The sequence below is a fragment of the Zootoca vivipara genome, chromosome 6 (assembly GCF_965207765.1).
Source record: "Zootoca vivipara chromosome 6, rZooViv2.hap1.1, whole genome shotgun sequence".
In the NCBI taxonomy this organism is placed as follows: Eukaryota; Metazoa; Chordata; class Lepidosauria; order Squamata; family Lacertidae; genus Zootoca; species Zootoca vivipara.
The window spans coordinates 70,841,066-70,868,633 of record NC_142589.1 but is presented as its reverse complement, the minus strand read 5'-3'; the positions used below and the strand labels follow the sequence as shown (position 1 = coordinate 70,868,633).

General features: G+C 46.7%; 1 protein-coding gene across 1 annotated transcript; it reads right to left on the bottom strand.

The window, feature by feature from the left end:
* Nucleotides 1-8,527: 8,527 nt before the first annotated feature.
* On the bottom strand, nt 8,528-27,155 carry LOC148685418 (uncharacterized). Its single transcript, XM_088671295.1, has 6 exons — nt 26,978-27,155; nt 24,874-25,026; nt 23,277-23,405; nt 13,504-13,656; nt 11,089-11,217; nt 8,528-8,622 (listed from the first exon to the last, which is right to left on the bottom strand). Exons 1-6 carry the CDS (start codon nt 27,153-27,155, stop codon nt 8,528-8,530), a joined length of 837 nt encoding a protein of 278 aa, XP_088527421.1.
* Nucleotides 27,156-27,568: the final 413 nt, after the last annotated feature.

The window sequence follows — 27,568 nt, the reverse complement described above, 5'->3', positions numbered from 1 at the left end:
ACAATTATCCTGCAATATTTACACGTCTCTGAATTTTGCAGTGTGGTTCTCTGTAACTAAACATTTGGCATAGAAAAGCATATATTTGAGGAAAGTGAGCATGGAATTACTCATGCCTATTACTGAAGATAGCATACAAAAAATCATTGTGGTAATGGAAATTGTTTGCAAAATTGTGAAGATTAGTTAAAAGTGTCATACAAAGACCCATATATTGTGATAAATTTGCCCTGAAATGTTGACAAATGTTTGTGGTGGTGGTTGTGATGATGATGATGATGATGATGATGATGATGATGATGATGATGATTACAAATTGCTGTGGAAATGTGAACTGAATTTAAGATGGCAAAAATGAGAAGCTGAGGGGAACCAAAATTCATAGATTCTCGCCTCCCTTAGTGGTCTTTTCTGTGTGCCCCCTACACAACAGAGTGCTGCTCTTGAGGATGGCAAGGATAGGCGTTGGAGTCCAGCAACATTCAGAGGGCACCAGATCCCCATCCCTGCAATGAATAGTATCTTCACCCATAGCATCCTCTCATAATGGCTGCTCCACCACCAAGAAATGAGCTATTTGCTTTGCACTGCTACCAGAATAATAGAATTGTAAAGTCGCCCAAGCATAGCTGTCAGGTTCTCCCTTTTTTTAAAGGGAAATTCCCTTATGCTGAATAGGCTTACTCACGAGAAAAGGGAAAACTTGACAGCTATGCACCCAAGTCCAACTCCCCTGCGATGCAGGAATCACAGCTAAAAAATCCCTGCATCGCCCCATGATCATCTGTAACTTGTTGCTTTGGCCTTCGCTTGATCAAGGAAGTGGAGAGGGCTATCAATCTTCCATACCAACCAATGATTTAATAGCAAGACAAGGCACTTAAGCAGGAAGAAAAGAAAGGAAGAAAACAATTGTCCAAATACACATCAAATGGGATGGAATGAAGAGGGTCGGTTCTTCTTCCGTGCTGCTGAAATGCAGTAAGCCTCACGTGGGTTGTTCAAAGATTCTGATCTCACTAAGTCCAGTGGGTATGTACTTGAAGGTGTGCTGGAAGGATGATATCCAATGCAAACAGTGAGTCTTGTGGCTCGGTTGTGGACATCTCCATTTTAAAATGCACATGGTCAATGTAGATTCCAAGGATCCAGTGCCACTTCAAAAATGGAGGGAAGCATACAATGCTATCTTCTAGACTTTGGCCTTTGTTGTCTGATTACTCTTTGGGAGCCACCTGTGAGAAATAAGCTGTTGGTTTCCAGAGGGAGCGCTGGTACAGCACCAGGCTGAATATCCCTGAGAGAGAAAGAGAGAGGTACAGAGTTGAGTGGGCAATGGTATGGGTTGCCAGCATGGTACCTGTGGACACACATGGACTCTCAGGAAGGGGGGAGGAGAAATATGGTTCAGTACATACAGTGGTACCTTGGTTCTCAAACTTAATCTGTTCCAGAAGTCCGTTCCAAAACCAAGGCACACTTTCCCATAGAAAGTAATACAAAATGGATTAATCCGCTCCAGACTCTTAAAAACCAACCCCTACAACAGCAATTGAACTTGAATTTTACTATCTAATGAGACCGTTGATCCATAAAATGAAAGCAATAAACAATGTACTGCAGTCACACAATCAATCAGTCAATCAATCAGTAGCTGAACTGGGTTCCACAGAGTCACAAAAACAAAAAGCCGCAAAAACAAAAAAGCAAAATAAATAGCAAAAGCAGACAGACCTCAGTGTTAACACCCAAAACAGAAGTGTAGCACTCGAAATGGAAGTGTGGCACTCAAATCAGAAGCATAACACTCAAAACGGAGCATGTTCTGCTTCTGAAAAAAGTTTGCAAACCGGAACACTTACTTCCAGGTTTGCAGTGTTTGGGTTTCAAGTTGTTTGAGTACCAAACCATTTGAGAACCAAGGTAAAGGTAAAGGGACCCCTGATCATTAGGTCCAGTCGCGGACAACTCTGGGGTTGCAACACTCATCTCACTTTATTGGCCGAGGGAGCCGGCATACAGCTTCCGGGTCATGTGGCCAGCATGACAAAGCTGCTTCTGGCGAACCAGAGCAGCGCATTTAGCTTCCCGCTGTAGCAGTACCTATTTATCTTCTTGCACTTTGACGTGCTTTCGAACTGTTAGGTTGGCAGGAGCAGGGACCAAGCAACGGGAGCTCACCCCGTCGCAGGGATTCAAACCGCCAACCTTCTGATCGGCAAGCCCTCTGTGGGTTAAACCACAGAGCCACCCACATCCCAAGAACCAAGGTACCACTGTATTTAATGTAAAAATCTGTCAAATTCACACTTTCTATAGCAGTATGTGAACCCAAACACCACCACCCTCCAAAATTCGCACTTATCCAAATTTTGAAATGCAGTTCTGCCCACGAATTTTTTTTGCATATCTGTAAGCATCTCCACGTTTCTTTCAGCAGAGGAAGGGGCAGGGGGGTGGGACCCTGCAAGACACCAGAAAAAGCCTCACAGCTGTAGGTGTGGAAGGTCTTTCCATTTCAGTTCTCTGTTTCGTCTTTTCCAATCATAAATTTGGTTATCCACATTTCGCAGCGGTTTGAAATTTTCAAACAGAAAGAATAATAGAATCATAGAGTTGGAAGAGACCACAAGGGCCATCCAGTCCAACCCTCTGCCAAGCGGGAAACACCATCAAAGCATTCTTGACATATGCCTGTCAAGACTCTGCTTAAAGACCTCCAAAGGAGGAGACTCCACCACACTCCTTGGCAGCAAATTCCACTGTCAAACAGCTCTTACTGTCAGGAAGTTCTTCCTAATGTTTAGGTGGAATCTTCTTTCTTGTAGTTTGAATCCATTGCTCCGTGTCCGCTTCTCTGGAGCAGCAGAAAACAACCTTTCTCCCTCCTCTATATGGCATCCTTTTATATATTTGAACATGGCTATCATATCACCCCTTAACCTCTTCTCCAGGCTAAACATACCCAGCTCCCTAAGTCGTTCCTCATAAGGCATCGTTTCCAGTCCTTAGACCATTTTGGTTGCCCTCTTCTGGACACGTTCCAGCTTGTCAGTATCCTTCTTGAACTGTGGTGCCCAGAACTGGACACAGTACTCCAGGTGAGGTCTGACCAGAGCAGAATACAGTGGTACTATTACTTCCCTTGATCTAGATGCTATACTCCTATTGATGCAGCCCAGAATTGCATTGGCTTTCTTAGCTGCTACATCACACTGTGAATTTCTCCTCCTGAAAACCCACTTTGCATTTTAGTACAGTTTTCTTGAAAGGTAACACATTGTTCTATGCAGTTTTGACTGGGCCATTTTCCCCAATATAAGGCATTTGCGTAAGTTGCTTTGACCATCTAGTCCAGCATCCTGTTCTCACAGTGGCCGACAGAGGCCTTTGGGAATCCTGTAAGCAGGACCTGAGCTCAAAAGTTCTCAACACCCCCCCCCCCGTGATTCCCAGCAACCGGCATTCAAAGGCATACAGTGGTGATACAACATAGCTATTGTGACCAACCACCACTGATAGACCTTTCCTCCATCAATTGTTCTGATCCTATTTTAAAGTTATCTAGGTTCGTGGGCATCCCTATGTCTTGTTGGAGCAAATACTGTAGTCAGTGAGAGAGGGGGATCCTCCCTTGTTCCTGACTTTTCAGCATGACAAGCCCCTCCCAAGATGCTGAAACTCTGAGTCAAAACATGAGAGCTGCTTACCTTGAATGTCTCCTTTCAGATACCTGAAATACCACCTCAGTCCCTCCAGATCCTCTCAGATTCTAAGATTGGCAGAGTTAACCCTCTTGGCAGTTCCTCAGATGTGCAGGGGGTGGTGTTCTGGGAAAGGGCCTTCTCTGTGGCAACCCCTAGCCTGTGGCATTCCCTCCCCACGGAAGAGCGTCTGGCCACCTTCATTATACAGATTTCATTGAATACTGAACACAGCCCTTTACCCTGCTTTTGACACTTGTTGTTTAGTCATTTAGTTGTGTCCGGCTCTTCGTGGCCCCATGGACCAGAGCACGCCAGGCACTCCTGTCTTCCACTGCCTCCCGCTATTTGGTCAATTTGGTAACTTCGAGAACACTGTCCAACCATCTCATCCTCTGCCGTCCTCTTCTCCTTGTGCCCTCCATCTTTCCCAACATCAGGGTCTTTTCCAGGGAGTCTTCTCTTCTCATGAGGTGGCCAAAGTATCGGAGCCTCAGCTTCAGGATCTGTCCTTCCAGTGAGAATCAGGGCTGATTTCCTTCAGAATGGATAGGTTTGATCTTCTTGCAGTCCATGGGACTCCCAAGAGTCTCCTCCAGCGCCATAATTCAAAAGCATCAATTCTTCGGTGATCAGCCTTCTTTATGGTCCAGCTCTCACTTTCATACACCACTACTGGGAAAACCATAGCTTTAACTACACGGACCTTATTTTTAGGAACCACCTGCTTTCTCCAATAGTAAATTTCTGATGCTTTTAAAGCTGTTTTCAATACTGTGTTTTAATGGTTGTAACCCAAACTGAGATCTTAGGGAGAAAGTTGGAATCTCTATATCTATATGAATTGTGGGCAGTTCTACGTAGAGCAGACCCATTGGAATAAATTAACATGGCTAATTTAAGGTCATTAATTTCAATGGGTCTACTCTAAAGTGTAATTGGCTACAGGCCATTATAGCTAATGGCCCTGGCCTTCGCATTTACCTGTCCCGAAGCAAAGTGCGCAGACAACACAGCTTAGGAAATAAGCCCATTTAGCAGAAGGGTTCTGCACTGCAGGCTCCGTTGCCTCATGGAGGGAGTTATCAAATACCACCACAGCGACCAGCACAAAGATCCCTGCAAGAAACAGTGGATTAGGGTCCATCCAAATATTATGCTCGGTTAGTCCTGCGAATGCAACAGTGCTCATGGTGAATGGATGATCTTCACACACTATTCTCCCTGGTGTGCTGTGGTTCTTTATTTAGCTATCCAATTTATACCCCTCCCTTCCTCCTAAAGGATCCCAGGACGGCAGGTTAGCATTTATGTATTCATTTATTGCATCTCTATCCCACCTTTTTCCTCCAAGGAGCTCAAGGTGGAATATATGGTTCTCCCTCTCCTCATATACTCTTCACAGCAAACCCATGTGGTAGGTTCGACTGAGAGGCACAGAATTGAAAAAATAAATAAATAAATTGGTGAGGGGGGTCAAAACAGCCTCTGCCCCTAGGAGCTGGCAGTTATGGCATTTAGCAGTTTGCTTTTGCCTTCTCCCTCCCACTCCCCATTTCCTCATGTGTTGTGTCTTTTTAGATCAAGAGTCTGAGAGAACCAGCCATCTTAGAACTGGTGTTTGTAAGCCACCCTTGAGAGTTTGTTTTTTGGCTGAAAGACAGGCATAAATGCTGTAAGCAGACAAATAAATGTCCTGTTTTCAGAAGGCAGTTCTCGAGTACTTGTGCTCTCCCCGCTCCCCACCAGTTTCCTTGCTTTTGTCCCGAAAAGCAGCTACATCCCAGTTGGACACAAATGATTCATCTCGAAATTGGCACCTGTGGTCAAGCTGAAGACAGATGCAACAGGGCCATCCATGAAAAATTCCTCAGTGCAGTTCATCCAGTACTTCAATTCCACAGAGCACAGTATGGCCAGAAAGGAAAAAAAGAGAGCAACAAGCATAAAGCTTCGGACGACGTCCAGTTTCTCTAAAGTGGAATAAGAGACATGTAAAAGTAGCTGAGGGATGTCCCAGGCAGCTCTTCCCTACCCAAGCAATGGCATTTGGGAAACATGGAGAAAGTCTCTCCTTTCTGCAACCCAAATTCTGTGACTGGGAATAAAAGGATATGAAATTTATGGATGCCTCCAGATCATCAGTGTTTTTGTAGGAGGGACTCAAGAGCGTGCCACAATGTTAGCTTGCAACAATTAAAATACAGGGGCACATTCATGCCATACTTTTAAAGTACAGCGAAAACACTTTCAACAGTCATGGCATCTCCCCCCACCCCAAGATTTCTGGGAGCTGTAGTTTGTTAAGGCTGTTGGAAGTTGTCCAGAGACCCCTTATTCCCCTCACAGAGTTGCACTCGTTCAGCTGCTATGGTTGCAGAGAAAAATGAATAGTGGAATAATAATGGCAACAGTGATTTGCAATGACATAGTAAAGCACTTTCTGCAATAAAAGCACCTTGGTGATTGTATAATAAGAGCAAATGTCGATCATATCAGTTAGTCAGAATAAACATGGGCAGGATCTGTTAGCATAAATCCTCTGCATGGCACAGATGCTGCATGTGGATGAATGTTTACTTTATAAAACTGCTGTACTTTCCCACACAGGAGCTCAAGCTGTAACTTGATCTCCTGTCATGTGATGTTCTTTGTTCTGTTTCTACTTTCACTTTCTTCTGAACTGGAGAGTGATGGCTGAAACCACACTCTCTGAATAAACGTAGATTAGTACCTACGATTGTTTGCTGTCTTCTTTACCGAAGCCAGTGGCAATAGTAAGAATATTGGTGATTTACACCCCAATATTCTAACAGGATCCAGTCGGGGATGTATATGGAATGGTCTTAATTCAGTTCGTGTGCCTTGAACATGAATTGACTGGCCAGTCCATTCTGTTGAATGGCAAAATCCTTTAAAAATCTGTACAGAAAACCCCAAGCAACTATAAAACCCATAGAGTTGGCCTGAGAGCCTTCTGGGTTTTCCTCTTTCATTCATTCATTCTTTAAAACAAAAAACAAAAACATTTTTAGCTGTATCTATGAGGGAAGCCATCTTTTTTTCTGTCACAAGTCACTAGTAGCAGCACCCATAGTATGTGTGCATGTGGAAAGAGGAATTCAAAGCTTGAGGGAAACAGCAGTGGCAATGTCTGTTGAACCCAACCTCACCCAGCCCAACCCAGGCATACTGTACTTTCTCTGATGGCCAAGAAACTGCAGCCGCTTTCTGTGCAGGTGGTCCATAAACCAGTATATGAGGCTTCCTGAATATCTGATTCATACATTGCCCACCCAGAAGATGCTTGAGCAACCAGGAGAAGCACAAAACTGATGCAGGAAAGGATGCAACTAATTCTCCTGTAGAGAAGCATAGTGGGGTTCCTTCTCCTGGTCTTTTATGCTGGCAGCAGCCTGAAAAGGCTGGGAGGGTAGTGGTGGTGCTAGCAAGGTCACTCCAGGAGGCTCCGAGGAGATCACTGAGATCCAGTTTCTGCCGGACAAATTGCTCCTCAAACGGTTTCTACTGGATTCCTCTGCTCCGTTCCTTCAACTGAAATGGAACCTTTGAACTGGGTGGGAGAGAACCTTCCTTTGGGAGTAGCTAGCAGCTCAGTATAGGATGAATCTGTCCATTTCAGTTCCCCTTGGCTTCTCGTTTCCTCTAAGCTTAAGTTCAGTTCTCCACAGTTCAATGGATCAGTTTGCGACTCATTTACTGGTCTATAGTTCTCTTGAAAATTCAACCAGGCACCTTCATGTGAAAGGCTCAGGATATACAGTCTCCCCCCCCCCCCTGTTTCTTTTTTGCAAACGCATTTCCCCGAACATAATGCATTTTTTGGTATGTTATTTTCACACTTTCCCCTAAGGTATCCATTAAAAAAAATCATTATTATTGGATTGGAGAACTGCACTGCAGCAGTTGGAAAAATGAGAATTTTGAAGGAGATTGTATTTCTGGTTACATATTGTTGTAGGTTTCCACAATAAAATGTGAACCAACTGAATGTGCCCATCCATATTTGTTTGTTTGTTGCATTTATATCTAATCTTTTACTTCAAGGAGCTTAAGGTCGTGTGCATGGTTCTCCCCCTCCCCAACTAATCTCCACAAAAATCCTGCAAGGCAGGGACTGGCCCAAGGTGACTCAGAGAGCTTCATGGCCAAGTGGGGATTTGAACCCTGATTTCCCAGGTCCTAATTCAACACTTACTGAAGGGGCTGAAGGGACCACAACCCTATCTCCTATGGGTAGATAGACTGCATGGGAACTGGTGCGTGGTTTCACTAGTGGCGTGGTGTTGGTGTTTGCATGTTAATTGTGAATGTCAAAATAGCACCCCATTAAAAATTGAAACTGCACATACATAAACCATACAATAAACCACATGCATGAAAATTATCTTTATAAAATATGATGCAATCTAAACATTAGAAATATGTGTCCACATGAGTTCTGCCAAGAGAAATATATTGATTGATTTTAACAAAGAGGAGAAGAGTTCAGGTGGGAGAGGGGTATTTCACTGAAGAGGGAAAATATCTCCCCAAGTAATGTTCTTTCCAGGATTACTGAGCAGCACTGAGACACGAGGGATTACTCAGCAGTGTCCAAAGTGTTGTAGGCAAAAAGAAGTTTTTCTGATGGATTGCCACGTCCTAATGAGTCCAGGCAGAGGAGATCTCAAAGGAGATTAAGACTGTGACCTGCTCTGCTTGACGTCACTTCACAACCTCACATGTCCATGGAGCAAATAGGTCTGGGGGTTTAGAGTCCACTTTGTTCAGAGAGTGATGAAGCTCACAGGCCTCGGCTTCTAGGCTGTCTCATCTGGCTTTTGCATGTCTTCAACGCGGCATGAGCGTGTAAACTCCCAGAGTGAAAACTTGTGAACCAAACCATTGTAAACACCTGAAGGAGAAAGCAGCAAAAAGAAATTGAAAATTGTTTCTTTTGCTTTCTTATATTACAAAAAGAACACACACAAAAAACAGTGTTACAGTACTACAAAACCCAACCTCCTATGTAGTGGCCAAATTACACCAGAGCTTACTTCTCCTTAAGTTGCCGTGCAATGCAAACATAGCAACCAAAATATTTTAAAACATGGAGGAGGTCACATTCTCCTCTTTTGCCCTGCACATAATAATGCCTTTCCATTAGAAACAAAATTAAAAAATTCCTTCCAGTAGCACCTTTAGAGACCAACTCAGTTTGTCATTGGTATGAGCTTTTGTGTGCATGCACACTTCTTCAGATACACTGAAACAGAAGTCAATGAGAGGGTGGGGAGGGGTATTACTCAGAAGGGTGGTGGGAATGGGTGATTGGCTGATAGGAGTGGTGAACCTGTAGATGACTGTTAACGACTGCAATTGGTCTTACAGGAAAAAGCAAGGGGTGAGATGGCTAAAGATAGCTTTATCATGTATAATGAGATAAGAATCCAATATCTCTATTCAATCCAGGTCTCTCCATGGTTTTAAGTTTGGTAATAAGTTGCAATTCAGCAACTTCTCTTTCCAGTCTATTTCTGAAATTCTTTTGTAATAAGACAGCTACTTTGAGATCTTGTATAGAATGTCCTGGGAGATTGAAGTGTTCTCCTACTGATTTCTCTGTCTTGTGATTCCTGATATCAGATTTATGTCCATTCATCCTTTGGCATAGGGTTTGGCCTGTTTGTCCAATATAGAGAGCTGAAGGGCACTGTTGGCATTTGATGGCATACACAATGTTAGAAGATGAACAATTAAATAGTCCTGACATGGTATGTTTCATGTTGTTGGGGCCAGTAATGGTGTTGTCCGGGTGTATGTGGCAGCAAAATTGGCATCTAGGTTTATTTACCAGACCTTCAGAAGGCATCTTAAGGTAGCCCTGTTTAGGGAAGCTTTTAATCTTTGATGGATTTCTGTATTTAAATGTTTTGTTGGAAGCCGCCCAGAGTGGCTGGGGGAACCCGGCCAGGTGGGCGGGGTATAAATAATACATTATTATTATTATTATTGCAGGTTCTGGTACCAACAGCTATACAACAAAGGTCTGTATAGTTAAAGCTATGGTTTTCCCATTAGTGATGCATGGAAGTGAGAGCTGGACCATAAAGAAGACTGATTGCGGAAGAACTGATGCTTTTGAATGATGGTGCTAGAGGAGACTCTTGAGAGTCTCATGGACTGCAAGAAGATCAAACCTATCCATTCTGAAGGATAGCATTCTGAGTGCTCACTGGAAGGACAGATCCTGAAGCTGAGGCTCCAATAATTTGGCCACCTCATGAGAAGAGGAGACTCCCTGGAAAAGACCCTGATGTTGGGAAAGATTGAGGGCACTGGAAGAAGGGGACGACAGAGGGCGAGATGGTTTGACAGTGTTATAGAAGAGACCAACATTAATTTGACCAAACTGTGGGAGGCAGTGGAAGACAGGAGTGCCTGGTGTTCTCTGGTCCATGGGGTCACGAAGAGTCGGACACGACTAATCGACTAAACAGCAACAAGGGAACCCCATAGCAGACCAATAAGCCTGCATGATGGGCAACAATACATTAGGAAAGTCTCCTGCTCAAGCCCCACTAAAATAAAGAAGATCTGCACAAGTACATTGCTCCATTTCAGAACACTTATGCCCAAGGAAAGAGCCCCTTTTGAGTTATAAATAGGTAAAGTGTCAAAGGTATATAATGGGCTCCTTGTTATGTTCAAGGCCACATTTGCACCATCTATTTAAAGCAGTATCATACCACTGTAAATAGACACAACAACAACAACAACAACAACAACAACAACAACAACAACAACAACAACAACAACAATTTATTCTGGGCGGCTTCCTACATACATTAAAATGCAATATTCTATTAAACATTAAAAGCTTCTCTAAACAGGACTGCCTTCAGATCCTTCAGCCTTTAAAAAGATTATCAAAACTTCAGATCCTTTGGCTTCTCCCAAAGGATTCTGGGAGCTGTAGTTTGTTAAGAGTGCTGAGAGCTGTTAGGAGACCCTCTATTCCCCTCCCAGAGCTACAGCTCCCAGAGTAGTTTAACAATCAATCCTTCTTCATGGGGAACTCTGAAACTAGAAGCACAGGAAAGAGAAGGCATAGATAAAGCAAAAAGTCAAAGTCTTAGACTTCTCAATACCACCACAGTGAGCAATGCAGTTTCCTACAAGGTGGAAGGAATATAATTGATAGAGAGGTTTATACAGTACATCATTATTTATATTGTGATTTTATTCTGTGAACTGCCCTGAGACCTCTGGGTATAGGGAAGAAGAAGAAGAAGAAGAAGAAGAAGAAGAAGAAGAAGAAGAAGAAGAAGAAGAAGAAGAAGAAGAAGAAGAAGAAGAAGAAGACCCCATTGATACTTACCTGCCAAGAAGGAAGAAGCAGAGGTGACACAGCTAAAGTAAAAAGCAATTTTCCCAGAAGGATGTGTGGATTCTGCCTTCCGATCAACTAGGAGCCCATATACCACCACAGCAATTAGTGAACAGATTGCTACAAAACACAAAGGAGATACTTAGAATTCCATGTTGATAAGTGATGGAGAAATCTGTTGTTTGGCTACAGCTGCCATAATCCTTGACTGTGGGCCATTCTGGCTGGAGCTGGTGGGAGCTGAAGTCCAACAAAATCTGGAGGGCCACAGGTTCCCCACCTCTGGCCTCCGTGTGATATTTTTAGAGACCTGAAAGAGGGGAAATTCTTAGACTCTAATGCATGGTCCCTAAGAGTGTGCATGAAAGTGCTTATATTAATGGGAGGGGCAGAAGATACCCAAATGTGTTGTTTGGGGAATTTTTTTAGAAAAAATATTTGCTCATGAATTTTCATGATTTAAAAAAACAGCAACACAAGCTGATATGGAAATGGGATGAACTGAAAGATGGGGAAAATGTGAAACTGACAGTGTCTTCTTACTGATGGCCCCTTGGCTCAAACTCAGCCTTTCGGGGAGCTAATTTCACCTTTTCTCCGCCAACCTTTAAAAAGATTATCAAAAATATTCTGTTTAGAGGTGCTTTATATTATACATGACCCCAATTTGCTGCAACTGGGATGGAGGTTGGTTGGGACACAAGTCCCCCCACCCCTGCCAACCTAGCAGAGCTCTGCTGGCCTCTCTCCATGGAGTGATGATGCCTGCTGTCACTCCTCTGGCACTGAGCTTCCAGATCTACACAATAAAATGGTGGCTGGGTGGAATTTCCAGTGGGAGGAATCTAACCTGTGGCAGCCTGGCAAAAGCCCTCAATGAGATTATGCTGTGTTCTGGTCTGATGACAGGACCAATGTGGGTCGGGGCGTGTGGATTTCTGGATTGCGGACAGCTCCAAGGGAGCAACTTAACGCAGCAAACCCAACAAAGGAACAGAGCTACACCCGCAGCAACTGCAAGCCGGCTTCCTCGCTGGAAGAGAAGCTACAGCACCTTGAGGTCCACCTACCCACATTTCAAGCTACTGGCCAAGATGTGGCATTTCTCAACAGAGCAGAGTCAACTGTCCTGGAACAGTGGGACAGGCAAGCTGCCCCCAGGGAGGAGGGAGATTGCCCCTTTGCAGGTGATGAAGCCCTGGAGGAAAGTGGCATGTGGAAGCAGGACTGCCAGGAGCCATGCTGTGTCACTGGAGCTGCAAAATCAGACCCATGCAGTCACGTCGGACACCAATTCTGGGCCAAAGGAGCAAGGACAGCAGTTGAAGACCTCAGAATACACCGAGGTGGTTGGGGAAGCTATAGTGTACCGAACTATTCTTGCCACTCCCCAGAGGAGGAAGAGTTGTTTCACTGCTCTTCCCTAAAAACAGCTGCATCACCAGCTAGACAGGTGACTGGGAGTGGCTGCCAAGACCATATAACACCAGTCCTGAAAGACCTGCATTGACTCCCAGTATGTTTCTGAGCACAATTCAGTGTTGGTGCTGACCTTTAAAGCCCTAAACGGCCTCTGCCCAGTACTGGCAGAGGAATGGGGTGGGGGGGAGCACATCGCCCCCGGCGGCACGATCCTGGTGGGGTGCCACCCAGGCTCCCCCCCCCGTGGTGGGCGCCATGCCCCCAGGACACGAACCACGCCCATGCAGGCAGCACATCACGCCCCCAGGATGTGCTCCATGCCTCTGCGGGTGGCACGACACACCCCCAGGACATGCCATGCCCCCGCCTGCCCTCTGCCCCCCCCCGCTGGAGCTTGAAGCTCTGCCACTGCGGCCTGGTATATCTGAAGGAGAGTCTCCACCCCCATCATTCAGCCCAGACACCGAGGTCCAGCTCCGAGGCCTTCTGGCGGTTCCTTCACTGCAAGGTTACAGGGAACCAGGCAGAGGGCCTTCTTGGTAGTGGCGCCCGCTCTGTGGAACAGCCTCCAATCAGATGTCAAGGAAATAAACAGCTATCTGACTTTTAGAAGGCATCTGAAGGCAGCCTTGTTTAGGGAAGTTCTTAAATGCTTGATGTTTTAGCGTGTTTTTAATATTCTGTTGGGAGCCACCCAGAGTGGCTGGGGAAACCCAGCAAGATATTTATACTCTGCCCATTTGGCTGGGTCATACCACTTTAAACAGTCATAGCTTCCCCCAAAGAATTCTGGGAGTTGTCAGGGGACTCTTACTCGCCTTGCAGAGCTACAGTTCATAGAGTGTTTAACCATCACTCCCTCTTACCAGGGAACTCTGGGGATTGCAGCTCCTTGAGGGGAACAGGGAGGCTCCTTGCAACTCACAGGTGCCTGTCACAAATTACCGCTTTGTCATATGTATATTTATGCACTTTCCATGATACCTGTAATGAAGCTGAAGATGGAAATAAGCAGAGGTCTGCTAGGAAAAGGAGAGGAGCTGCGAACCATCCACTCCCATGGAATTGATAATGCCAAAGCTATGAAGGACATAATGAGAGCAAGTATCATGAAGATCCGGGTGACATTCATGGATGCTATATGGAGAGAGAGATAAAAAGGAGAGATACTGTGAAAACGGAGGCTAATTCCCAGCCTCCCACCCCCCTTGCAAGAGCTTGGTCACAGCCACATCAGTTTGTCCTCATGGGAAAATTTGTCAGATCTGTCAATTTACACTCGCTTGTTCCTTTGGTGCTAATTCAAACAGAACATATTCAGTGACTTCACATGGAATATACAATTGATTTTTAGTTGGAAAGTATGGGTTACACCCCAGTGCTGGCCCTACTAAGAGCAGACCCATTGAAACGGATTCACAGAGAATCCTGGAAAGTGTAGTTCGCTTAGGATGGTGACAGTTGTTAGGAGACCTCGATTCCCCGCACACAGCTATAATTGGCTTTAACCCAGGGCACACTCAGAAGTTACAGTGCCCTTTATACAGTATAATGTGTGCAACGGAATAACTTGTGTACCTTTCCTATTTGGAGACGCATATGATCCAAATGTATGCACTGCTATTTCAAGTTCTAGCTGGTTGGCCAGCTACAGACCCTCCTGGACAGAAATGACTAGGTAACTGCATTCTATTCCTGGTAAATTCCAGATTGGACTACTGCAATGCACTCTATGTGGGGCTCCCCTTGAAGATGGCTCAGAGGCAGCCACTTGTGCCAAATGTCATCTGGGATGACTGCGAGGACCCATATTACACCTGTCCTGAAGCATCTGCACTGGCAGCCCATTTGCTTCTGAGCCCAATTCAAGGTGCTTACACCAAAGCAGGGATAGCCAATATCTTGCCCTCCAGATGTTGTTAGACTCCAGGTCCCATTCATCTCTGACTGTTGGACTGCTATGCTGTTTGGGGCTGATGGGAAATCAAGTTCAAGGACATGGCTGCTCCAACATTACAGTAATACAGAAAGGGTAAACAACTTGGGCCCCAGATTGCATTTCAGTTTTAAAAGTAGGAACCAGCTGCTCGGGGCCAGAGTATTTGTACATGTATTGGCAAAGTCCCATGAAATCCAAGAGTTGTGCCCCCATCATCCTTTGGGACATTGCAAGGGATGCTCAGAGGACAGACCATATGCTGCAGCTAATTAGAGTAGCAAAACATTTGAGGACAGACCTCTAGAGCAAGTGTGGGGAACTGTCATACCGTCAGATGTTGCTGAACTCCCACCATCCCTAGTCATTGGCCATGCATGTTGGGGCTGTTTCCCACACCTGATCAATACCTTTATTTTGCAAAGGAAAATGCTGCCTCACCCCCTCTCTCATACTTTCAAATGCATGCTCAAGTGACGCAGGTCTTCTCTCATATGTTAATAAAACAACAATATAGGTTTTCGTTGCACCCTATATGTTGGGGCAGGGTTTGAAATGTCAAGCCCAGGGGCAAAATGTGGCCCTTCAACACTTTCCATCTGGCCTTCAGATTCTCTTCCCAGGTCAGCATCCTGCCTGGTCCTGGTTTGCATCCTTCTTGGATATCCCACCCCACCCCCTGGCTGCAATTTGTCATTGAACATGGATAACGCCTTTTTGCATGCCTGGATGGAGGTCAGAGAGGGATGTGCAGATGTCTGTAGAGGTGAGGCTCTTGTACAAAGATAACATGGTGCCCCACTCGCTTTTGCCCCACCCAGATGTGCCCCCCCCAAGGTTGCCGAAAAGGTTGAGCTGACAACAGTTCCCTAACCCTGCCATATACCATACCATCACGAATTCCTGTGGGTTGGCATCCATATTTATCTGAGCAGAGGAGCCAGAGTCCTATAACAAAATGGTCCACATCCGCAATATAATAACTCCAGGTGGGAGATGCATGGGCAACGACGACTTGCCCAAAATTAATCATGGAAAGGAGAATGCTGGTTATTCTGTAGAAAAGACCCGAGGGCACGAATTTCATCTCCACAATTTTCTTCCAAGCTAATCTTCCTTTTGCCTCAACTGCAGCCTTAGACAGAGGGGGGGTTGGCAAGGGAGGTCTGGAACAGGAGGGACACCTTCCACCTCACCATGGGAATAGCAGCACCCAGTTCTTGCCAAGGGTGGCAGTTCTATACACCCCCCCTCCACTCTGGCCTCCAACTGCCATGGAACTTCCATTCTGCTTCTGGAACAGAGTGGTATGGAATGGCTCCCAAGAAGTTATGACTGAACCACATTTGAGATGCCCGGTCATTGCTAAGGAACATGGTAAGCTGCCTTAGGCATGTTTGACCCAATGCTCTACAATGTCTACATGGACTGGGACCCAGCAGATGTCTTGGACTACAATTCCCATCAGCCCCAGCCAGCTTGGAAGTTGTAGTCTGAAACACCTAGAACAGGGGGTGGAGATTCTGTGAATTCCCCCCTGTCAGGTGGAAGGACACCGAGTTATACTTGGTCAATTGGCTGTTCAACTGTTCCCTTAAGTGGAGTTGAGGCAGTCTCAACACAGACGCACACTCTTCCCTTTCCTTGTCCTAAGAGAAACCCTCCTGTAGGCCTATCTAAAGAAGCCCTGCCAGGACGTTCCATAGAATGCTGTCAATGAATCAGCTGAATCACCAATACTTGTGTGGAGCTGGAATTCAATCACCAAAGGTTCAGTGGGCAATAAGGACGCAGGTCTGGTCTGTGCATGATGCTAAGCCACCCTTCACCAACCTGCCTCCTTTCACCAACAGGGCTCTTTGCTCAACCCTTAGGCCAGGTGTGGGAGAACCTTTGGTTCTCCAGGTGTTTCTGAACTACAACTCTCACCATCCCTGGCCATTAGGCACACTTACTGGGGCCAGTGGGAATTGTAGTTTAGATTTCCTCTTAGGTCAAGGAAAGAGAGGAGAATGTGTCTCTGGGAAGAGGGGGTTGGGCTCCACTTAAGGGAACCGTGAAGAAAGAGCTCATTCACCATGACTGAATACAACTCAGTGTCCTTCCAGCTGAAGCGGTGGAGGGAGAACCTGAGAGGAGGAGAGGGTGACAGTTACATAGCTTACCATCAAAGCTCATCAAGATCCAGGCTAGGTGCACACTGTTATTGATCTGCAAACCGAAGATCAAAGGGAAAAGATAACAAGAAGCGTACATCCTGTGCTGTGCTTACAAAGTACCCTGTGCTGTTAACAAAGTACCCTTAAAATACAGCTTTTTCTGTGGGTAGCAGCTTCCTGCCTCTTGCACTCAGGGGAGTGAGGGGCTAAACCAGCCCTCCAGCTATTGTTGGAGTCCAACTCCCGTCAGCCACTCCAAGAATGGCCATTGGTCAGAGATGACAGGAGCTGTGGTCCCGCCATATCTGGAAGGCCCCAGATTCTGCTTCCCTCCACTAAACAGTTGAAGAGGAAATGTGAGGGGAAACTGTTTTATTTGGGGTTGATTTGGATGGGGAATTATTTAAGTACCATTATGTCCACAACTGATTTGGTTTTCTTGTTGGTACTGTACTTGGTTTTTTTGGGGGGGGGCAGATTTTATATTGGGTTTATTTTTGGCATGTATTCTATTATGCTTTATTATGTGATTCACTCACTTTGTAAATATTATTTTCCCATACTTCTGCGAATTTCAAGAATCCTCCAGGCATGCTTCCAACTTCCTCATATTCCTCAGTGGTCCCATTTTGGCTACAAATGTACAGCCCTCTTCATCCGAGTTTGATATTAGTAGGAGAGATGTTTTTATCTGAGAGCCAGTGTGGTGTAGTGGTTAAGAGCGGTAGACTTGTAATCTGGGGGACCGGGTTCGCGTCTCCGCTCCTCCACATGCAGCTGCTGGGTGACCTTGTGCTAGTCACACTTCTCTGAAGTCTCTCAGCCCCACTCACCTCACAGAGTGTCTGTTGTGGGGGAGGAGGGGAAAGGAGATTGTTAGCCGCTTTGAGACTCCTTCGGGTAGTGATAAAGTGGGATATCAAATCCAAACTCCTCCTCTCCTTCTTCTTCTTCTTCTTCTTCTTCTTCTTCTTCTTCTTCTTCTTCTTCTTCTTCTTCTTCTTCTTCTTCTTCTTCTCTACCTGCCTAGTTATTTATAAATACAGTCATACCTTGGTTTAAGTACGCTTTGGTTTGAGTACTTTCAGTTTAAGTACTCCATTGACCCGTCTAGAACGGATTAATCCACTTTCCATTACTTTCAATGGAAAAGTTCGCTTCAGGTTAAGTATGCTTCAGGTTAAGTACGGACTTCCAGAACCAATTACACCCATACTTCGGGTTAAGTACGCTTCAGGTTGAGTACTCCGCGGACCCGTCTGGAACGGATTAATCCACTTTCCATTACTTTCAATGAGAAAGTTCGCTTCAGGTTAAGTACGCTTCAGGATAAGTACAGACTTCCGGAACCAATTGTGTACTTAAACCGAGGTACCACTGTACAAATATACCCTACACACACACACACACCATCACACAGACAAAATGGAGAGGATACCAATGGCATAACAAGAAAGCATCCTGGTCAGTAAAGGGATATTTAATAGCAATAGATGGGGTGGGAAGTTCATGTCTATCCACTGAAGTACAGTCGGCAGAAACATATTGAGTGAATGGATGTTTAACATAAGGGTCGAGAGTCCAGGTAACAAAAAGGAATATTTCATTGATCAAGAAAAATGCTCCTGAAGTAAAATGTTCTCCAGTGTTGCCGAGTAGCACAAAGCAAAGAAGGGAGATATTCAGTAGTTCCCAAAGTGTTCAGAAAATCAAAGAGTCCTCCCAACTGGGTGGCAGAGGACATCTCAAAGAAGCTGGTGCAGATGGTGAACTGCCCTGCAAGGAGGAGGCTCCTCCACAGAGCATGCCCACGATAAGATAAATTCGGACATTAAGAACCCGGCTGGTTCAGAGCAGAGAAGGCCGCGCTTCCATATGCTTTCCTGGAAGCAGCGCAGGTGTTTCGATATCCGGGCCAACGTGAGTGGTTGACATTCCTGTCCCCCACACCGAGAACTTGTAGCTCAAGAAGTTGTAAATACCTGGGAGAGAAGTGGTGAAAAGAGGCTTAAAATTGTGAGGAAAACTCCGCAGGTGTTTAGCACCACCAGACAGTGGCTGCCTCCATTGTGAGATGAAGGGGCACCTCTCTGGCGGCCAACTAGCCATGATGGCGATGCTCTGCCTCCACCGTCGGAGGCAGCCATGCTTCTGAATACCAGTTGCAGGAAACCACAGGAGGGGAGAGGGCTCTTGTGCTCAAATCCTGCTTGCGGGTTTCCTGCAGGCATCTGGTTGGCCCCTGTGGGAACAGGATGCTGGACTAGATGGGCCATCGGCCTCACCCAGAAGCTTCTTATGAGAGATCTACACTGGCTCCCAGTATGTTTCCGAGCACAATTAAAGGGTTGGTGCTGACCTTTAAAGCCCTAAACAGCCTCAACCCAGTATACCTGAAGGAGCGACTCCACCCACACCATTCAGCCCGGACACTGAGATCCAGCACCGAGGGCCTTCTGGCGGTTCCCTCATTGCGAGAAGTGAGGTTACAGGGAACCAGAACAGAGGGCCTTCTTGGTAGCAGCACCCGCCCTGTGGAACGCCCTCCCACCAGATGTCAAGGAAATAAGCAGCTATCTTAATTTAAAAAGACATCTGAAGGCAGCCCTGTTTAGGGAAGCTTTTAATATTTAATGCTCTATTGTTTTAATATTCAATTGGGAGCTGCCCAGAGTGGCTGGGGAGACTCAGCCAGATGGGCGGGGTATAAATAAATGATGATGATGATGATGATGTTAACTTGAGGTACCTTGAGAGCGGCAGAGCTCAGACAGATGGGAACCTCAGCATAGCTACATATTACATATGGAGCCTAGGGCGGGCAAACCTTTTCAGACAGAGGGCCACAGTCCTTTCTGAGCAAGTTTCCAGGGGCCACATGCCAGTGGTGGGCTGGACCAGAGGCAAAAAGAGGCAGAGTAACTACAGTCAAACCTCAGTTTTTCAACGTCTTGGCTGTTTCAGAAGCCAAACGCCGAAAACCCAGAAGTGAATGCTTCCATTTTCGAATGCGCCCTGGAACTCGAATGGCTTTCTCAATTTTCCCCATTGAACTTGCTGAAAGCCCTTTGATCCTCGGTTCTTGGACGTTTCGGAAGTCGAACGGACTTCCAGAACAGATTACGTTCGAAAACCGAGGTTCCACTGTAATGTAAATTTTACCGTTGTAAAGGAAGCGGGTTCCACACACACTCAAACACCCCTCTCTGTCCTGCACGGAGGCAATGCGGGTTCACCATCATGGTGAGCACGATTTGCGGTGGGGGCTTAGCAAACCACTCCTGAGTTCCAAAGGTGGGGGCATGAGTGGTCACTGTTGGATAGGTCCCTGGCTGTTGTTGGGCAAATTTGTATGTTGCAAGTTGATGGGTCAGCCCCTTGGGTATAAAAGCCTAAGAGAAAGGTTTCTCTTTCTCTTTGGCTGCGTTTTCGGATCCCCACCCTCCCTCCGCTGTTTTTAGGCCTCTGTGTTGACATTGCTGTGCCTCTCAAGGGGTCACCTGTATTCAAGGGCCTGGTAGGAATTTTTCCATTTGGCTGATTGGCTGGTGCCATCTGGTTTTTGCCTACTGCATAGCAAATAGTCACAACTTGTAAGGTTGGCGGTTAGGCATTGGTTATTGGTTGTATATTGGGTCTTGTTGACTGTGTTGGCCCTTTAAGTTAATGCCTGCGTGTTGGGGAAATTCTGGTCAGGAATGCAGGGGCTCTATGCAGTGTCCATAACCCCCGGTCGGGGGCCAGGACTGTGCATTGAGCCCCTGGGAGCCTGAGGGGGGAGGGGAGGGCCAATGCACCCGGCTCCCTGTCTCTCCCTGTAGGGTTTCCCCTTGTTGACAAGGCGATTTTATTTCTGTCCTTAGGTGACAGTTGGAGAACCAATGCCTACGCAACCACTCACTTATTTTATATTTGTATTTCAATAAAAGTTGTGGCCAAATTCATGCCAAAAACCGTTAAACAAATATTCTGTCTGTGGTGTGAGTTATTTGAGGGGTGGTTTTGGGGACCTCCACACGCAAGCAAGAGACATTCTCAAGGCCAATTCAAGGAAACCTTCCAACCAGGCAAAAACCCTTGGAAGCAGGGGCTGTGAAGGGTGTAGCCTTGGGAGAGGGGATGTTTCTGAGGAGGAGAAGGAGATGTAGCCCAAGTGCCAGTGAGAGATGCCTGGGGCCCACATTTGGCCCCTTAACCTGACATTCCTCATTCCTCTCTTTTTTTCATCCTCTGACGAAAAACAGGTGTGTATTGCCAGCCTAGTGAAGGGCATCTTTCTCAAAATACTCATGTGACCTCACTCTTGGTTTCCTAAAGGTGTTATATGATCTCTCAAGCATGCACACAAATATGGCAGTACTGTCATGAGCTCTGTGGCGGTGTCTTGGACAGGGCCGGTGCTAGGGTTTTTGGCGCCCTAGGCGAGATCACCTTCTAGCGCCCCCTCCCCCCGGCCAATCATATTTCAAACATGAGTGAAATATAGTCTGAGTGAGCGGGGGGGGGGGAGAGAGAGAAGGAATATGAAATATGGTCTGAGTGAGTGGGGGAGAAGGAAGGAGAGAGCAAGAAGAGGACCGAGGGCCCCGCAGAGCCTCGGGGTGGCCGCCAAGAGCTGCAGCGAGGCTCCCGTCCCTCGGCCGGTGGCCGGGAAGCGGCGACTCTGAGGCACCCTTCGCTTCATGGCTGGGGCAGGAGGAGAGGGGAGGAACTCCCACCAGCCAGAGCCCAAACTTTCCCCGGCATGTGTCCTTGGGCGAGGCACGCGCCCAGCGGCAGGAGCGCAGAGAGGAAGAGTGCCGCCCGCTCGCCCTGGACCCGCCAGCGCCCGCCCTCGTCCCTGGCGGCAGCATGAGCCAGTGGTGCTGTGCAGCCAAGGAGAGGTGGCCAGAGAAGGGCTGCATGCTGCGCCTCTGCCTGCTCTCCGCCACCCTCCTCCTCTGCCTGCTGCAGCTGGGGCTCCAGCGCTCCTGGCAGCGGGGGCGGGCGGGAGGCAGGCCAGCCAGCGCCCCCTCCATTTCGGCGCCCTAGGCGACTGCCTAGTTCGCCTAAATGGACGCACCGGCCCTGGTCTTGGAGAGAGTGGTCAGATCAGGAGGAGGGTTGGTAGGAGATTGGATGTGAGAACCATACGGCCCTGAGAAAGCTCCCAGCGGGGTTCAGAAGGCAATGCCTGTGGAACAGTGTCAGGGGCAGAGGAGAAAGTCTGCAGGCAGGGAAGCAAGGATGTGGCTCCTGGAGAAGGGCCAAGTCGCTTGTGAGGGAAAGAATGCAACCCTGTGTTATATCAGGCACTCTTTTTCGGGCTCCTCCTAATACAGAGCCACCCCGGGCACCATGCAAGCAGTGAGCCTTTCTCTTCCTCAGAGGCGCCTGGTGACAAATTGGACACTGTGTGGTACCTCCTCCATTGCATAGGCCATGGAAATGCCAGTACCGGTGTAAACAGACTGCCTAGTCCATTTTAAAAGTGTGTGTTGGATTGTGTGCAACCTGGGAGTCATTTTGGACTCACAGCTGTCCAAGGAGGCACAGGTCAACTCCGTGTCCAGGGCAGCTGTTTATCAGCTCCATCTGGTACGCAGGCTGAGTCCCTACCTGCCCACTGACTGTCTCGCCAGAGTGGTGCATGCTCTAGTTATCTCTCGCTTGGACTACTACAATGCGCTGTACGTGGGGCTACCTTTGAAGGTGACCCGGAAACTACAACTAATCCAGAATGTGGCAGCTAGACTGGTGACTGGGAGCGGCCGCCGAGACCACATAACACTGGTCTTGAAAAACCTACATTGGCTCCCAGTACGTTTCCAAGCACAATTCAAAGTGTTGGTGCTGACCTTTAAAGCCCTAAACGGCCTCGGTCCAGTATACCTGAAGGAGCGTCTCCACCCCCATCATTCTGCCTAGACAGAGAGGTCCAGTACCGAGGGCCCTCTGGCGGTTCCCTCGCTGCAAGAAGCCAAGTTACAGGGAACCAGGCAGAGGGCCTCCTCGGCAGTGGCACCCGCCCTGTGGAACGCCCTCCCAGCAGATGTCAAAGAGAAAAACAACTACCAGACTTTTAGAGGACATCTGAAGGCAGTCCTGTTTAGGGAAGCGTTTAATGTTTAATATATTGTTGTATTTTAATACTTCTGTTGAGTATTTTAATACTTCTGCTGAGTCTGAGGAAGCTTGATTTAAACTCTGGACTCTGAGGTCTTACACTCTAACCACTACACTGCACTTGTAATTTGTGTGAAGTGTCTGAAATGATCAGGGACATCCCTCCTTTTCCTTTCACAGTTCAAAGACCACCTTGTAAGTAAATGGGCTGAGCTCTTGAGAGCAGGTGGGCAACTGGGGACTCAGCTACATTAATAAACAGCAATTTGAATGTGCTACAAACATGCAACAGCAGATGGCGCCAGAGAGCAGGACATTTTTTTATGCATGTTTTTCCCATGGGGGTTTTAAATATATATTTTGTCATAACAGTATAATTTCTGACTTATTTATAGTGTGTGCATGGGGGGGGGGTTCCTGTGTCCCCCAGCAGTCTACAGATCCGATCTGGCTCCATTTCCTTTCTTTGGCCTGCCAGAGAGTGACATACCAACACAGGAGATTTCACAATATTAATTTTAGCCTTTCAGGAATAACGTTCATCCCTTCACACCCACCTGTCAAGAAGCAAAGGATGCAGATGCCGCAGCTTAAGTAGAAAGACCATTTCTTAGTAGGAGGCACAGATCTTGATAACTGGTTGACTTTGATGTTATACACCACCACAGCAAACAGCACAAAGATTCCTGGGGAATTGATTGATTGATTGATTAACAGAGGTATGGCTGTCTTGTTAAATATCAAGGCACCTTTAAAACATAAAAGCACCATATATACATACAGATAATCATTAAGGGGATGGGCTAAACAAAAATAAAATTGCTGTAAAGGGACGTGGGTGGTGCTGTGGGTTAAACCACAGAGCCTAGGGCTTGCCGATCAGAAGGTTGGCAGTTTGAATCCCCGCAACGGGGTGAGCTCCCATTGCTTGGTCCCAACTCCTGCCCACCTAGCAGTTCCAAAGCACGTCTAAGTGCAAGTAGATAAATAGGTACCGCTCTGGCGGGAAGGTAAACAGCATTTCCGTGTGCTGCTCTGGTTCGCCAGAAGCGGCTTTGTCATGCTGGCCACATGACCTGGAAGCTGTACGCCGGCTCCCTTGGCCAATAACGTGAGGTGAGTGCCGCAACCCAAGAGGCAGTCACGACTGGACCTTTAAAAAACCTTTTAAAGGCTTTCCTGGCAAAAACAAACAAAAACAAAAACCCATATTCAAGAGACACCTGAAAGTCAAAAATGAGGATGCTTGCCGGATCTCTGCCAGAAGAGTGTTCCACAGCATGGGACTAGCGACACTAAATGACCGCCATCTAGCTGAAGCCATTTGGACCTCCATAGCATGGGAGACAGTTGGGAAATAAGGTCTCAAAAAAACCGTCATTAAGGTATCCTGGAGCCCAGCTTTCAGCACAAGAAGCAGGAAACTGGCCCCATAGCATACTGGTGATGTCTTAGCCAAAGTGTAAAATGCTATTGGCCAATGGCTACCTGCCCCTATCAGCAGTCCAGCCACTGCACTCTGCAGTTATAGTCATAGCTGGCATGCCAGATGAAGCTGGCAAAAGACACTCCCAGCCACAGGGGTCACTTGGGCCTCTAATGGCAGGTATGTATACAGGAGAGTACCCTCCAGCCCTGTACCTGCTTCCTTAGAGGGATGCAAGCCACGCCAAAACAGATGATCTTGCAGACCCAGGAACCACCCACCCGCAGGGTCTATTGGCCCTCATCCAGTCCACCGCTGCAATACGGCACCAGTGCAGCGCTTGCACAACCTCTCCTGGTTCAGACATTGCGGAGAAATAGAGATGTGCGTTCCAAAATGAAATAGCTGCTCCCAACATCTTCATATACTGCAGACAAAATGGTGGCCTGCAGGACTGTGTAGTCCATACCCCTCAACTGTCTCGTTTTGAGCAGGACATCCTGGAATTACAGAAGCCATCCCAGCTTCTGATTGGATCCTGGAATATCCCCCTTTTTTGTCTGGTATCGCGCCAGAGCGCCAGACCAAAATACCCTTGGGTTTTTTTTGGGGGGGGGGGGGTTGGTGGTTCATGCTCTCACCAGAACACCAGCTCAAAACAAACTCCACGCAAAAAGCAATAGGGTGCAAACAACGTCCACCTAAATTTATTCAGTTCACAATGGTACCTGCAAGGAAGTTGAAGAAGGAAGTAATCAGGGATTTGGGAGGAAAGCAGTCATTGCAGTGGATGATGTGGTTCCATTCCACTGCCCATAGCATAGCTGCGACAGATGCAAGTGTTGCTAGCACCATAAAGCTTCGGATGAGGTCCAGGTACACTAAAAGAAAAAGGGGGAATTTTGTGAAAGTTATCTTCTCTTCCATCATCCAAAGGTGGGGAGGAATGGAGGTTAGGGAACCACATAGGTGGGGCAACAAAGATTTTATTCTATGGCTCCCTATTGGGGGGGAGGATCCGCAATGGGTCTGAATCAATTCATAACGACACAGATTACAAATGTATTTCCCAGGGTTCCTGCCTCCCTCCCCCAACAAAATCCCTGTGGGAGCTTGTCATTATACAAAGCAGTTCCCTTTCCTACGAAACTCAGACCTGCAGCACTCGAAACGAGGTGCAAAGTGTTCTAGTTTGCATGCAGGTTGCAAACTTTGAAATAATGTGGTATAAAGAGAGAGCCTGTGTATCTCCCATGCAAAAACATATAGGATTTAGATGCATATCTCTCCACAGAGGTGGGTGTGGGGGGCAAGGGGGCTGGCAGAAAGATTGCCAGCTTTAAGAGAGAGGGAGGGTTTCTAACATTTGTAGTGCCTGAGATTTAAAACAGAATATTCCCAGAATGGTTTAACAATCAATCGCTCTTCTCAGGAAACTTCGGGGACTGCAGGTCTGGGAGGGGAAGAGGGAGTCTTCTAACAACACTCAGCACCCATAATAACAAACCACAGCTCCCAGAATTATTCGGGGGAAGCCATGATTTTTTAAAGTGGCACCACAGTGCTTCAAATGTACGGTGAATACGGTGTTGTGTCATGGATCTTTGTCGTTTTTCGATAAGCAGCTAGGACCTTTGTGTAAGCTTTTTGCCTGCTTTGGGTGAGACAGAGTCCTGGGCATCGTGGTAAGCAATGGAGCAGCAAACAAGCATGAAGCCAAAAAACAAGGCAACAGTATAAGATGGAGACATTAGTTATGCAGGCACAGACTAGCAGGTGACACTAGGCAGAGAAGTTAGAGGATGCAAGCCAGAAAACACAGCTAGTTATGTTTTACCTCTTCCAATACAGTGGCTTGGCTCTCTGTCAATCTACATGATGTCAGAGCAGGGACTATGTCCCCTATAGTGTTCAGACACCCCCACAAAGCAGAAAGCAGGGCACAGGCTAATGCTCAAGGAATCCGATGTAGACAGCCCGGCTCCTTCAGCCACAGTGTTTGGGTGCTTTCAGATTTGGGGAATATTGTATTAGTTTTCCTGATTATAACCCTAGCACTACCATTTTCTAACATTCTTTTCACATTGCAGTACTGTGGCGTTATGGAACCATGACTTTTTGACAAATATACAGTGGTACCTCTACTTATGAATAACTCTACTTACGAATGTTTCTACTTACGAACGGAGCTCTGTCTGCCATCTTGGATGCGGTTTAGATAGGATTTTTTCTACTTACATATTTTTAGATAGGGTTGCTTCGACTTATAATTTTTTTCTCCCAATGCATTCCTATGGGATTCGACTTACAATTTTTTTTGACTTACAAATGTGCATTCGGAACGCATTAAATTCGTAAGTAGAGGTACCACTGTACCTGCAGGTCATGCTAAATTTCTCTCACACCAGTGGACGGGGTTTGACACAGCAATGAATGTCACTGCACCCCACCCTTAACAGTCAACCTCTTTCCCCGGGGAACTCTTGGACTAGTAACACACAGCAACCAGTTGAAGAAGCAAAATATTTTGCTCTGGCCCTGCAGATTAGAGGTGAAGAACTGATAGTTCTTCAGAAGTTGTTGGGCTTCAGCTACCACCAGCCCCAACCAGCATGGCCAATGGTCAAGGGTGATGGGAGCTATAGTCCAACAAAATCTGGAATGCTATCAGTTCTTCATCCCTGTTGTGGATAATTTGGCTACTGTGGGGGACATTCATTCTTTTCTTTCTTCATTCTAAAGGGTGCTTCAAATCACACTAAATTCAAATTCTACATTCATCTGTTAAACAAAACCACAATACTGATTTTCGTTCCGCCCCGTCTACCATACCATCATGAGGTCTCAGGGGTTTGCATCCAAATTTATTTGAGCAGATGGTCCAGAGGCCAGCATGATACTCGTCTACTTGAGATTCAGTCATCATCCAGCCGTGAGATCCATGGACGACGAAGAGCAGCACAACGTGGATGAGGGAAAGTGAAAAACTTATGGCCCTGTGCAGAGACATTGGGCCTAAGTTTGGACAGGCTTTGCTTGTATTTCCTTTTAACCCAATCCTTGCCTTGCCCTAGAATAACACAGGAAGTGGGGGCAGGTAAAGTACAGAACAAGAAGGGGTCCTGGGATAATGTTTATCTCCAGTTACTTCTATCATTCTAAGACTCCAACTGCCATGGAACTTCCATGCTCTTGGTAGAACAGAATCTGGGCAGGTTCATATGAGCATACCTGCAATGCTCCACTAAAGTTAAGGCCAAAGAGAGGTTTGGGGAGTGGAAACAAGGAACGGGCCTTTTCTGTGGTGGCTCTTCGATTGTGGAATGCTCTCCCCAAGGAAGGCTCGCCTGGTGCCATCATTACATGTCTTTAGACACCAGGCAAAAACATTCCTCTTTACCCAGGCCCATGGCTATTAAATAA

What these genes read in the sequence shown, in the direction of transcription:
- LOC148685418 (XM_088671295.1), bottom strand. Translation starts at nt 27,155, where the DNA reads ATGTCTCTGCACAGGGCCATAAGTTTTTCACTTTCCCTCATCCACGTT. An exon ending in CTTCTTCAACTTCCTTGCAG is followed by an intron (nt 23,406 to 24,873) that starts GTACCATTGTGA and finishes TCAATTCCCCAG; the next exon opens with GAATCTTTGTGCTGTTTGCT. An exon ending in CATCTTCAGCTTCATTACAG is followed by an intron (nt 11,218 to 13,503) that starts GTATCATGGAAA and finishes TGTGTTTTGTAG; the next exon opens with CAATCTGTTCACTAATTGCT.